The sequence below is a fragment of the Nylanderia fulva genome, unplaced genomic scaffold, assembly GCF_048542155.1.
Source record: "Nylanderia fulva isolate GAGA-0341 unplaced genomic scaffold, ASM4854215v1 Scaffold9, whole genome shotgun sequence".
Lineage (NCBI taxonomy): Eukaryota > Metazoa > Arthropoda > Insecta > Hymenoptera > Formicidae > Nylanderia > Nylanderia fulva.
Window position 1 is genome coordinate 3,356,411 of NW_028191026.1, and position 13,769 is coordinate 3,370,179.

At 34.4% G+C, this 13,769-nt stretch overlaps 1 protein-coding gene across 2 annotated transcripts in view; it reads right to left on the minus strand.

Moving 5' to 3' along the window:
• ss (aryl hydrocarbon receptor spineless) overlaps nucleotides 1–13,769 on the minus strand; it is a 176,888-nt gene that overhangs the window by 19,531 nt on the left and 143,588 nt on the right. For both annotated transcript variants that reach the window (XM_029301725.2, XM_029301723.1), the window contains exon 4: nucleotides 12,475–12,564. In XM_029301725.2, the coding sequence (XP_029157558.1) occupies nucleotides 12,475–12,564 (90 nt within the window). The remainder of the gene's footprint in view (nucleotides 1–12,474; nucleotides 12,565–13,769) is intronic.

Sequence of the window (13,769 nt, forward strand, 5' to 3'; positions counted from 1 at the left end):
TTCGCGACGGAAATTTCTTTGCTGCTGTTCATTTCTGTAAACAAGTGTAACAAGTGTGGAATTAAATATACATATATATTTCTCTCTCTACTTTTGAAATTGCTTCAGAGCTAAAATTCCGACGTAATGACAAAATTAGCAGATGTTTTCTCTCTATAATACATGTATAACTGTAAAAAAAACCACATATAGTAACGCAACCGGATAGAAAGGTGTCTTATTTAATGATTTCTCGTGAGGTTTCTGTAACCGCGTGTTTCCGGCAATGTAGCGTGAAATGTATATATTTTTATGTATGTATTCTTATGTATCTGATGCAAGATACACATATAAAATCCGAAAAAACAGTAAGATGAATTCAGAAACTCGCGTGTCAAACCTGATCAACGCAATTAACTCTGTTGACTATCGGTCTTTGATATAATTGAGCAATTGCACGGAAATGTTAGAAATGAAATAATTAGGTAGTAATCGGAGAGATTTGTACAATAACAGTAATAGACGATAAAGCTTTACGTGCCTCCGAAACATTCAATAAAATATAGACTCTCATTTTTAAAATAAATACATTAATCATTATATATTGAATGTCGTATAATTATTATACATATTTTTACACTCCTCAAAATAATTAAGGGATTTTAAAAATTATTCGAAAAATAGGCAAACTTTAAATAGTTATAACTTTGTATTAAAAAATGAGAATTTAAATTTTAAAAAAGGGTTTTAAAGCTTGAAATCTCCACTTTCGAAAGATTAAAGTTTTTTTCATTTTCTTCAATTCTGATATTTTTTACATACAGAAAATGACGAACATAACGAAATGAAAAATTTTCTTGTCACTTTGTAGATGGGTCGCATGCACAAGAAGTTATGAACAAATTTTTTTACATTTTCACGTTAAAGCCAAAAGTTTTCCCTGCAAAATCGTTTTTTAAAATTTAAATTTTGATCTCTCCTTATCAAGTTATCGCAAATTGAAGAGAAAATGTCATTTTTACTTTGATCGTTCATAACTCCGTTAAAAATCATCGTATAGCAATTTTAAAGATGGAATCTTAAAGCTGAATCTTTGTTCTATAGTATGATATAGAGACTAAATTTTTTTAACTCGTGAATTTTTTACAAATAGGTAAAAATAACGAAGAAATTCGCGAGTTTTCTCCTTTTCGTTTAAACTTTGAAAAAAAGTTACGTAAAGTGACTAAAAAAATTACACATCGATCACTTTGAACATACGAATCGCTATAAAAAAATTATCACAGCAAATCTGTGATTTTTTACCAAGTTTGGGGTACTAGAAGGCACAAAAATTTCAATCGATAAAATTTGTGTAGTCGCTTTACGTAACTTTTTTTCAAAGTTTGAACAAAAAGGAGAAAACTCGCGAATTTCTTCGTTATTTTCACATGTTTCTAAAAAGTTCACAAGTTAAAAAAAAGTCAGCCACTATATCATACTATAGAGCAAAGATTCAGCTTTAAGAATCTATTCCTAAAATTGCTGTACGATAATTTTTAACGGAGTTATGAACAATCTAAGTGAAAATGACATTTTCTCTTTAATTTACCATAACTTGATAAAGAAAGATCGAAATTTAAATTTTAAAAAACGATTTTGCAGGGAAAACTTCAGACTATAACGTGGAAAAGTCAAAAATATTTTCCAGTCTTGTTGGGCATGCGACACGTCTATAAAGTGAGAAGAAAATTTTCCATTTTGTTAAGTTCGTCGTTTTTTCTATATAAAATTATCAGAATTGAAGGAAATGAAAAAAAGCTGTGAGCATTCGAAAGTAGAGATTTCAAGCTTTAAAATCCTTTTTTAAAATTTCAATTACCATTTTTTGAAACAAAGTTACAGCTATTTAAAATTTGCTTATTTGCAATTTTTTTGAGTCCTTAATTATTTTGAGGAGCGTATATATTAATATTAATTAATATTTAATATTATATGTATATTGATGTGATAAAAGAGACAATACATGTACATATTAGGTCTGTTCGTTTGGTTACACAGACTAGCAACCTCTGAACTAGTGTAGTCAGGTAGGTAAAACAAACAGACCTATGAGTATATCAAAATAAATTATACAAAAAGATAAAAAAAAAAATTACATTTAATACGTATTAGAAAACGAGAAGAATATTATATATAATTAAGCTCTAAGCGATCGCAATTCTCTTACTCAAATTTATAAATCAATTTTGAATTTGTGAAAGACGATGTCGCACGGAGACTTCGAGTTATCGATCGTCCGCGTCGTGATAAACGAGCGGAGGCTCGCTCTCGTCGAACTTGAGACTCGTTCTCGCGATATTTCAGTGTCAGTAGAGGCAGGTACCAAGGGTACCGTACCCCCGGTGGTGATACATCCGGGCGTCGCGCGCGCGAATAAATCCGATCGGACACACTGGGCCCGGAGACTCCAGAGATGGAAACACGATTCGGTCCGCGCGATCAAAGGACCCGCTACAAATTGAAACAAATCAGCCGGGTAATATTAATTAATCCGCAGCCAAGCATTAATAATTCTCTCCTCCTCCTCTTCCTCCAACGCGACTATAATCCTATCGCATTCTTCGGTATCTCGACGTTTCGCGTTCACATGAAAATCGATGTTTTTTTTAATTATTTTATTTGTGTATAATTATACATAGGCATTTACGCATTGTTTTGCTTATTGAAAAATGCAAATGATTCATAATTAGATATACGGTATGTGTCACAGTTGATACTATTTTGACTCGATGTAACATACATGTCATAATCTACTAACGTTTAAATAATTAATTCAATATTAAATTATATTAATAAATAAATGTTGCAGAATTATTATTTTTTAATTTGATCTATATTATAATTAAATATCAAATAAAATAATTGTTTTTTTGTAAAAAATTGTCAAAATTTATCATTAATATAGAAACGGAGATAGACGCGTGATGGTTTGCGTATTCTGAGCTTAATAAAATTTTAATTTACGACGTAATATCTACATCTCATCTTGATACATCCTTCACAAATCTTGACAACATCAAAATTAAAAGACAATGTCTTAATTTAAAATTAAGATAGAAATCTCATCCTCTAAAATATATGAGACGAGTAACATCAAAGATGACTTATGTATCATGAAGAGAAGCTAAATAAATTATTTATTCCTACAAATTTTTGCGTATAGAATAAAGTTTCCAGACTTCTCATTTCATGTTTGAATAACATTTACAAAGAACGTGTAGAATAAAATCTTTATACATACATGTCACGGCGATCAAAAATGCAAAAAGATGAGCGCGAATATTCGAATCTCGGCACTAGCTCATTTTCACCTGTACAGACACACACATATCGTATATTATAGATCCGCGGTATGGAATATCGCGGCCTCGAAGAGTTGAGCTCTCAATTACACCCGGAGAATTATGAAGCTGCGGCGTTGAAGATGCAGCGGTTTGGGGTCCAACTCGGAGCCTCATCTCTGTAATCCCTCTATATTATTCCTCTCGCGCACATACACAGAAGTATACACACGAGCCGAGAAAAGGGGTGAAAGGCGAGAGTGCTCCGGGGCAGCCCGATTGTGTCTTCATTAGCGACTATTAATTGTCAAAATGTGCCACATAATTCAGCTCGCTCTCTCTCTCGATCGGTTCGCGCGCCCTATGTATATATATATATTTAAGACTAACGCGCTCAATTGATTCTTGCGGAATGGTTGGAGAGCACGGGGGGCAGACGGGGAAGGGGAAAAAGAGGGCCCTGGGGCCCCCGTTAACCCCTCGGTGAATCATTCGCGTATATATACTTGCGCCCGGCGCGGCGCCGAGACGCTCGTTCCGAGGCTCGTCGGACGCGAGTAATTGCTAATGGGTAATTAATTCCGGGATAAAGACGGGGCGACTCGGCTCTTGACCCTTCGACATCGCAGGTACGGCCGCGATTCTCACGGGAGACGAGCGAGAAAAACGACGAAGGAAGGACGTCGAATCTCTACCGAGATCTATACCTAATAGATACTCCGAATTAATTTTTATTGAGGATAATCTGTTAATAGTGATGGCATGAAGAGACAGAAAAGGAAAATTAATATCGCAATAAATAAATCAATTGAGAGACAATTAAAAAAAAATATTAATCTTGTACTATGAATCGAAATATAAATAAGATACACCAACGTAAGTCAAAAACACGGAGAGAATTTCTCTTGGAATTTACCCTGAAAATAATAGTAATCGTGGGACAATAGTCAAATTAATCGAATATATTTTATATCTTATTGTGACGGATATAAATATTTTTTTCTTGATTTTCAGGGTAAATTCTAAGAGAAGATTCTCTCTGTAATAAATATAAATTGGTCAGAAAAGAAGCCAATTAAAAATGCTAATAAATTAAAATATTTTTTTTTTGCGTGTCGAAATTGACACCGATCAATTATTCATGTTATTCATCGTCCTTGCGGTAATTATATCTTTTTTCTTCTTAAGGAGCTTCATATATACATATATGATCGATCGTAATTTGCTTACCCGTGACGTCGGTTTGACGCGCGGCAGCTTTATTACATTCTCCGGTAACGCGCCAAAATATTACGCACGATAATGTAAATGACGACAAGATTTATTCGTGTCCGCGGACGCAGGCGAGATTTACGAGAAAATGACTGTTCGACTGTGCCTCTGCGGAACACGCGCGTCACACGACAGAGGGTAACATATTGCCGTCGACGGTATATATACCCGTGTGCAATTTTTTGTCGGCCCTCGTTGCCTTTCTACCGTCTCCTTCATCCTCATATCATCACGGAAGCGTCTCGCCTCTGATCCGCCGAGAGATTATGCGCGCAAAAGTACGAGCATGCGCTCCCTTTCGGAGTCACGTAAGTCGCGATCTTTTAATACCTCAAACGCTAACGAGAATTTGCGGACGCACGATTTCCCCCGTGTATATACATCCCTTATTTAATTATACGGCCATTCTTACGCGGGCGCGAACCCGCGATTTATACCATTTGTATTCTTCAAGATTTCATTTATTTACTAGATTTATAATTTTAATATTAATATATATTTATACATTTTAATGATTTATATTGTAATCCTCTTGAACTTTTTATATAGTTTAACATTTCTTATATTTTCATTATATTCTAAAAAAATCTATACAATCGCCTTCTTATTTTAAAATTTATTCACATATTATTACATGAGAAATCTAATTAATACTATTTTTAATAATTAAACAATTATTAATCACTCTTCCAAAGTACATTATTGATAAAAGAATGTCTAGTGTAATAAACTGGAGATTATATGTATGAAATATTGAATTTAAGAGCTGATCTAATAAAGCTATTGCTTGCTTTTCATTATATTCTAAAAAATCTATATGATTGCCTTCTTATTTTAAAATTTATTCACATATTATGAGAAATCTAATTAATACTATTTTTAATAATCAAACAATTATATTAATCACTCTTCCAAAGTACATTATTGATAAAAGAATGTCTAGTGTAATAAACTGGAGATTATATGTATGAAATATTGAATTTAAGAGTTGATCTAATAAAGCTATTGCTTGCTTTTCATTATATTCTAAAAAATCTATATGATTGCCTTCTTATTTTAAAATTTATTCACATATTATGAGAAATCTAATTAATACTATTTTTAATAATCAAACAATTATTAATCACTCTTCCAAAGTACATTATTGATAAAAGAATGTCTAGTGTAATAAACTGGAGATTATATGTATGAAATATTGAATTTAATAGCTGATCTAATAAAGCTATTGCTTGCTTTAATTTATTCGTAACAATATCTTAATTATTACTTAATCAATCGCGATTATGCGTGTGTGCCTTTTGTCTCGCGTGTAATCCGGACACCAAGCGAAATAATTCATCATTAGCGTGACACGTGTCGTGCTCGTTTTAACTCCATTCGGGTCCTAAATCACGCGGACATTTCACGCGTCTAACGACAATTAATACGCGATCGTCGTTACAGATACGTAAACGAGGTAATAGCGAGATATAATTCACTGTCGTTTTCCGATGATAACAAGGAAACATCGAGAGTTCCGATTTTTATGAAATTTTATGCACATGTAAAAAGGAATAAATAAATGAATTCATAAATTTTTAGTTTCTCCTTAAAAACAATTCTAAGAAATAAAACTATCCCTCATATATGCGACTTTTTGCTCTTTATACGATATATCTCAAAAATATTCGAAATGTCAAAAAATGTTTCATACCAAAATTTCTTGGTAAAAATATCTCTACTGAAACATATTAATAAAAATTTGAAAAAATTATTTTCTCCTCAGATTTTTAAGAAAGATTTCACTCAATTCATTTATCTATCCCCTGTGTAGTTTCGTAAAAATCAGAACTTTCAAGGTTGCGTGGTTTCCTTTTAAGAGAGAAAAAAAGGTGCATTAAGAAAAAAAAAATATTTTTTTTCGAAAAGCGTACGACAAATATATATGTATAACAAAATCATGACGAACATTCAGTGGCATTCGGAGTACAATTATTATATCCCTTTAAATTGCATCTTTACCGCGCTTTTAACAGATAGCATTAGACTCCCTGATGGATTTCACCTCTTTAAGCACACGATGATTCTGCTTATGCAAATTATACATATATTTCGCTGTCGGGCATGGACAGAGTAATCCGTTATTGCTTTATCACTATCATTATTATTTATATTTAATATCCTTATGATGCGCTGCAATTAAGCCTGTCATCTCGGCGAGATTAATCCCCCACGCGCCAAACTGCACTTTGCACCAGATATAATTGACGTGCATCTTATAATATTGAATTTACCGTGGTAATTATTTCTCAGGAGAATAAAAAAAGAAATGATATCCTTTTGGAGTTAAGAAAGAGAAAGGTAGATAACTACAGCATTATACATCTTAATAAATTTCATAAAAAGCTATCTCGAGTCACATTATTCATCGAGCCTGTATCGTGCAAAGAAATACAAGGAATCGAGATCTCTAAGTAAATATGAATAACATCAAGGGTTTACCCCTTCGAGAAGGGAGCCTCACCTCAAGGTCCGCTTTTTCCCTCCATCTTTTTTCTCCCTCTCTCTCGCGAGGCGATAAGCACCCTATGACCTTTCAGTTAAGTTATTACTTTTATCCGGGAACGAGGAGTCACACGTGGGGCTACAAAGGCTCGTTGAGCATCGAATCGACTTTATCAGTCCAATTAAACCGCTTGCCGACAATCGCGAAACCGCGCCTCGGTGCTTCCTTCGCCTTTCTATAACGCGGACCAGTTTCCGTCCGTCTCTGTGTGCGAGCTTTTTTATATTTCTCGCGTGAGATATGGAATTAAACGAGTCGGCGCAAGAATTACCACATTGTGGGTCGACTCGCTGTCATTACGAGCTTTTTCCCTCTCGGGGTGGATTCTTGGAGGGAACGAACACCGGGTTTTCGCGAACGCGAGTTTACGGGGCCGTGTAATCGCGCTTCGTCCCGTCGCGATTACGTCGACTCGGATGCGGTCATCGAGTCATCATGCGAAATCATCGTCCGCCGCTACGCTTACGTCGCGTGCGTCACGGTTGAGCGGACGAGGTTCGCGACCGGAGTTTTTTTTTTCCTCGCCGAGAGGTCGCGGGTGGACGACGAGTGCGCAGACTCGGCAAGAGCCAAAAAGGGAGAATGAAATATTTAAGTGACTCTGACATTTCAATACAAATCATGTGTGAGAAGCCAGACGCAGATGTGTGCTTCAAATTTCATTGTAAAATTAATACCTGAATTTGCATTTTAATTATCAACGAGTAGAAATGTGAACTGATTAAGAACTGTAAACGTTGCGCAAATTATTCCTTCTTGTTAAATATTATTTTGTAATATACGCGTCGTGACTCTAATTTCATCCCACCTTGAGCAATTGTAAAATATATCTTATAAGGCGTAATTGAATTCAAATTTGCATGCAACATCTAATACGGATATAAATGAAATTAAATAAATTAATAATTTAATTCATTATATAATTTAAAAAATTAATTTATAATATAAACTTTGCATGTAAAATTTGCTATTTCTTTTTGCATCCCAAAATTTGAGACTAATTCACAGTTCAATAAAAAAAATTTATTTTTATTTTATAATATGATTTTTAATAAAAATCTGCTCTTATTGTGAATAATATGAGAAGATTTTTGCGTTAGTAAATTTCATTTATACTTCGATGTACGATGTACGTATAAAAAAAAAGATGTAATATTTGAGAATTGAATGAATAAATCAATAAATTTCCCCGTTAGATTATTACGCAAAGATGATCATGTCACGTTCGAGGGGATGTTTTTTTCTAACGTTTTACCCTGTAAAGTGCCTCCTTACAACGCATCTGATGAATGCGCTCTTAAGTTCGCGTGCATCTGCTCGCGTTCCTAACATCTCGAGCACCTAAGCACGAAGTCCGAGGTGGATTATTTTCATTACGGATGCAAATAAATGATTTTCGTAACGGGATGCATTCTGAAGATCGCGAAATAATGAGAAAATATTCATCGAACTTAACAAACATTATCGAAAGCTGTAACGATAATTATTAAGTCTAATATATTACATATTTGAAAGATATTATTTTAGGAATAATTAATAATAAATATGCGAAAAAGAGAGAAAGAATAAGCATTATTAATCATGAAGAAATTTTGATTTTTTTTTTAAATTTAGTGTCATTTTTCGTCATTCTAGGCAATCCTTTTCAAAAAATGACAGACGAGATCTGTCCATAAATATAATAATTTTACAAGAATAAAATAATTTGACATGTAAAATCCTTGAAATCATAATTCAAATGAAAAAAAAAGAAAGGCGATGAAAAAAAATTTGTTAACGAAACATCTATCCATCTTGAATGCAGCTCGTGCGAAGTCATCGTCCCTCTTTTTCTCAATACATATATATATATATATATACACAACATATACGGTATTGTTGCGTGCATTGTTACGTCTCAATGGATACTTGCACGAAGTTGGCGTAATAATTCGAGCTTGTTAAAGAATACGAATCAAGGGTCTTTCAATACAATTTATAACACGTACTACCATAAGGTCCGTTTACGCGCAAGGAACATTGGTGAGATACTATCGTGAGATGTTATCTGGAAAATCTGCGTCGCAAAGTAAGAAACGCAGTAAAACACACGAATGCGCGTGAATAAATCAATATCACGGGACTTGAACAACCAATGTCATTCTGTGAAAGCAGAAAGATAAATGTGTCTTATCATGCAACGTTTCTCTCTTTTTCTTTTTTTTCCAAGTTAAAGTACAGCGTTGGTTTTAAATATTAAGCGAGTTTTCATCGATATGATTTCAGGATGAAGATTATGCAAATAAGAAAATTAATATATATATATATATATATATATATATATATATATATATATAAAGCATTATATATAAATTAATATAAAGATAAAATCGATAAGCTTATATTTTTGTTTAATGGGTCTTCGTTTAAACATCACCAATTCTATTATTATATTATAGAAATTGAATATAAAAAATATCGATAATCCGATATATAAAATAATGGCAATAAGTGCAAACTAAAAAACATAAATTTGTACGAATAGAATTAAATTTTGGTATAAATATTAATATATAAAAAATACAAAATTCACCGGATCTTCGATTTACACAGGAAAAATGACGATAAATAACACGCGTTGCATATTTTTTTCCCACAATCACATTCCCGCGATCCTCTGCAAGAAGTCGATTCGACTTCCGTCATTCAGCGAAACCGGGGCGGATGATTTCCGTCGGTGATTTCGAATGCATATGTATACATGCGCGAGGGGATATTTAGGAGGAAATCTAGAACGCTCGCATATAACAAACCACTTTTCTTCGTTCCTTTTTTTTGTTGTCGTCTCGGATATGCGGTCATCGAGTCAGAAAATCATCGTCCGCTATTTTCTGCAATTCATACCCGACGCGTTCGCGTGCGCCCCGTATAGAGAGTCATCGGCTCGGGAAATCATCATCCGTCATTTTTTACAATGTATGCACATTGCGCTCGCGTGCGTGCCCGGAGTGTATACCTATCTGCCTACCTAATACTCGAGGGGGCTCGAGTGACGGTATTATGCCGGGTAGTCGAGCACCTATCCCTCGTATAGATAGATGGATGATTCTTTAATGCGCTCTCGCGTGAACGACCAGCGATATAAACGCGATCAGGGATTATTGCCAGAGTTTTTCCGAAACGCAGACGATCTATATAAACCGTGTATATATGTAGATATATCTTTCGATGTCAGAATTAAAATTAGAAAATAGCTTGTGCACTGAAATATTTTGAAATAAAATCACCTTTTCAATATACATTTGTTTTAATTTCAAAAATATTTTTAGGAAACTTAAAAAGTTTGTTTAAAAATTTTTTAAATTTTATAATGAGATCAGGGATTATTGCCAGAGTTTTTCCGAAATGTAGACAATCATAAATCGTGTACGTATATATCTTTCTATGTCAGAATTAAAATTCGAAAATAGCTTTTGCACTGAAATATTTTAAAATAAAATCAGCTTTTTAATATACATTTATTTTAACTTCAAAAATATTTTTAGAAAACTTAAAAAGAGTTTGTTTTTTTTTATAATTTTATATTGAAAAGTTACTAAAAAATATATATAAAAAAATAAAAAGTTTTATTAAAAAACGTTTATAGAAGGAATAGTTCCTAAATTACTTTTCACATCTTGTCGTATAATAATTAGCACCAATAAATTGATGCCGATAATTCTCTCAAGTTTGAACACATTTACCCATGAATTACTATTAATAATTTATTACATTTTGGAGCGAAAACACGGCAACTTTCGTGACCAAGATTCCAGGATTCCGTGAGCTTGAGAAATTTGGGGAATCCGTCGACACCTCTTTCTCTCGATGCGTCATCAAATCGAGATGGGTCGATCGAACGCGACGGACGATTCGCCGATATGTATCGGAAATATAGCGCGAAATCGGTTTCCACATTGTGTTTACACAATGCTCTCGCGTGGAACCAATAGCCCGAGTCGGAGCACTGTGGTTATCCACGGCCGCCTTATCATTAAGAGGGAAAAACCTTCCGAGAGAGGCCGGGAGGAGGATTCTATCGTCGAAGTATCCAAATGATCGTGCGCGGTGAACACCGTCGGTAGCAATCGAATGTGCAACAGTGTGGATCGCAATTAGATTCGGTCTGCGAATCGAGATCGGTATTCCCTTAGTTAGGTTCTTCCACACGAAGAAAAGGATCTTTGCCTACGATCGTCGCGCGCGCGCGAATAAAATCCAAGTTACATCGTCCTTAATGATGCCCCTGCACGATTTCCCGGTGTCATAATTAATTAAGAGTCGGAGCGAAATTCGTATCTCGCTCTCGAAATCCGAGTCACATTTTAGAACTAATTTCATTACTCGACAAAAGGCCTAAAGATAATATAAAACCCTCTTTTTAATAAAAAGATTTTTAAAACTGGAAAAGATTATTTTATTTTAAAGGTCTTTAATATTTTTCAATAAAACTATTTTAATATAAAATATTTTAAATGCTCGTGTGTAGTAGAGAAATCGCGAATTAAGATCTGACCCAAATTCATCGCGTTTATATGTGACATTAGGAATTAAAATTATTTTTTAAGAGTAAAAAATGTGAAAAAAATGCATTTATCAGAAAACTACGGAACGTTTTCTGTCTCACTTCGGAGACAGATTTGTTCAAGCCGTGCCAAGTAAGGACGAAGCATGTTGCGCGATTGCGTCGATGACCTACTGCTGCTACTGAAAAATTTATGCCGGCCGTCAGTCCTAGCGAAAGGGTACATTGTCTCGTGAAAAGGGATGACGCTCGGACAAACGTGACACACGTGTGTATGTACGGTCAACCTGACAGGCGCTTGGCGTGACTGTCGGGTGTGGACACACGTTGACTGAAGATAAACTAACAACAAGGGTGAATTACGTCTAGAATTACCTCGTAATAAAAGGCAGAACCGAGCGGGCTGCATCTATAAGTATTATGGATCTATAAAATATACGTCGCCGACTCCTACGCTTTCAAAGAGACACAAGTGATTCTTTAAAACACATCGTCAGATTTATCGTTCAAGATTTCTTGCACAGAATTTTCTGACAGCGAGATTTATCTCGAGATATTTAGATTCTTTTAGAATATTTTCATTATTATTTCACAACTATTTTGCTAAAAATATTATATAGTTTGCGAAAATATACTAGATATAAATTTAAGACATGTATCTGCTACAGCAATACATATAATATACTCCAATTACATTTTAAATATAAAAATCTAAACATTTTATATTTTATACATATGTATGAGAAACATATTTCTTTCTGCCATATAATGGTAACAGTTTAAAATTGGTTGAATTATGAATTTAAACTTACCTGATGGAAGCCTAGGTAACTCTCTATGCTGTGGGTAGCGAAAAATACTTCCCCGTCGCAAGTCAATATTAGCAGGAACCCATTCAGTGCCTGAAACAGAAAACAGATTCATATTAATAACAAAAAAAAAAAAAAATTAATCGATAAATTCAATAATCGCCAGTGAAACAAAACATGTCCGTAAAACTATAAACGGAATTGATCATAATCGAAAACCGAAAGACTGCTCCGTTTTTGCACCGGGGCAAAGTTCAAGGGGCTAATTCGTGGCGTGGATAAGTTAAGAGCACCGCAAAATATAGGTTTAGACGTGCACGTAGTTAGACGTACAACACGTGAGTATATGCCCTGCGAGAATAGAGCGGCGGCACGAAAACGAAAGGGTACATTGCCTTTTCGAAAGCGAAGGCCTGCTAGCGTTTTGCGGCGGCATCGTTCGAAAACGGCAAAGTTTTCTCATTTGTCTGCGGACTCGATACCGGTAAATACCAAACGAGCTTGCAACTCGAATGTTTACTTCCCCGAGGCCCAAAATAGGCCCTGTTATCCTGATTATCATCGAGCTAGGCCTTCCTCGAAAGAGAGAAACATGCTCTCACACACACGTTTCCAATCGATAAATATTATCGAGATAATAACACACGGGCATTTAAAATATTTTATATTAAAATAGTTTTATTGAAAAATATTAAAGACCTTTAAAATAAAATAATCTTTTTCAATTTTAAAAATATTTATATTAAAAAGAGGGTTTTATATTATCTTTATGCCTTTTGTCGAGTAATTCTAGATATTAACTGTTAAGTAAAGAAATACATGGAATTTACAAATACGAAAAAATAGAGGCGATAATATATTAACGATACTAAAGATACTAAATTTACTTACATTCAAAATTTTTAATCAAAATGTGCAAGTAGCAAAAATTTTATTACAAAAAAATCAATTTTAAATCTCTATCACACATACGCGCATGTGATATCCAATAATTATAGTAGTGGCGGAATTTTAAGCGAAAAAAAAAAAAAAAAAAAAAAAAAGCGAACACCGGAGCAAATGAATCTTGAGAGTAAAGGGTAACATACATCGAGTATGCCGATAAGAATAATTCAAGGACGTAATCCGACGTGGCGTACACGATTAAGCTTTCCGAAATACACAGGCAATTTCGAGCCCGCCACGCGAGAATAGCGCGCCGGCACGAAAACGGAAGGGTGCGTTGCCTTTCGGAAAGAGGGTTGTTCCTCCGGCGGGAGAACGCGCTCTGAAAACCGCCCCGGGAGGAAAGTTTTCCC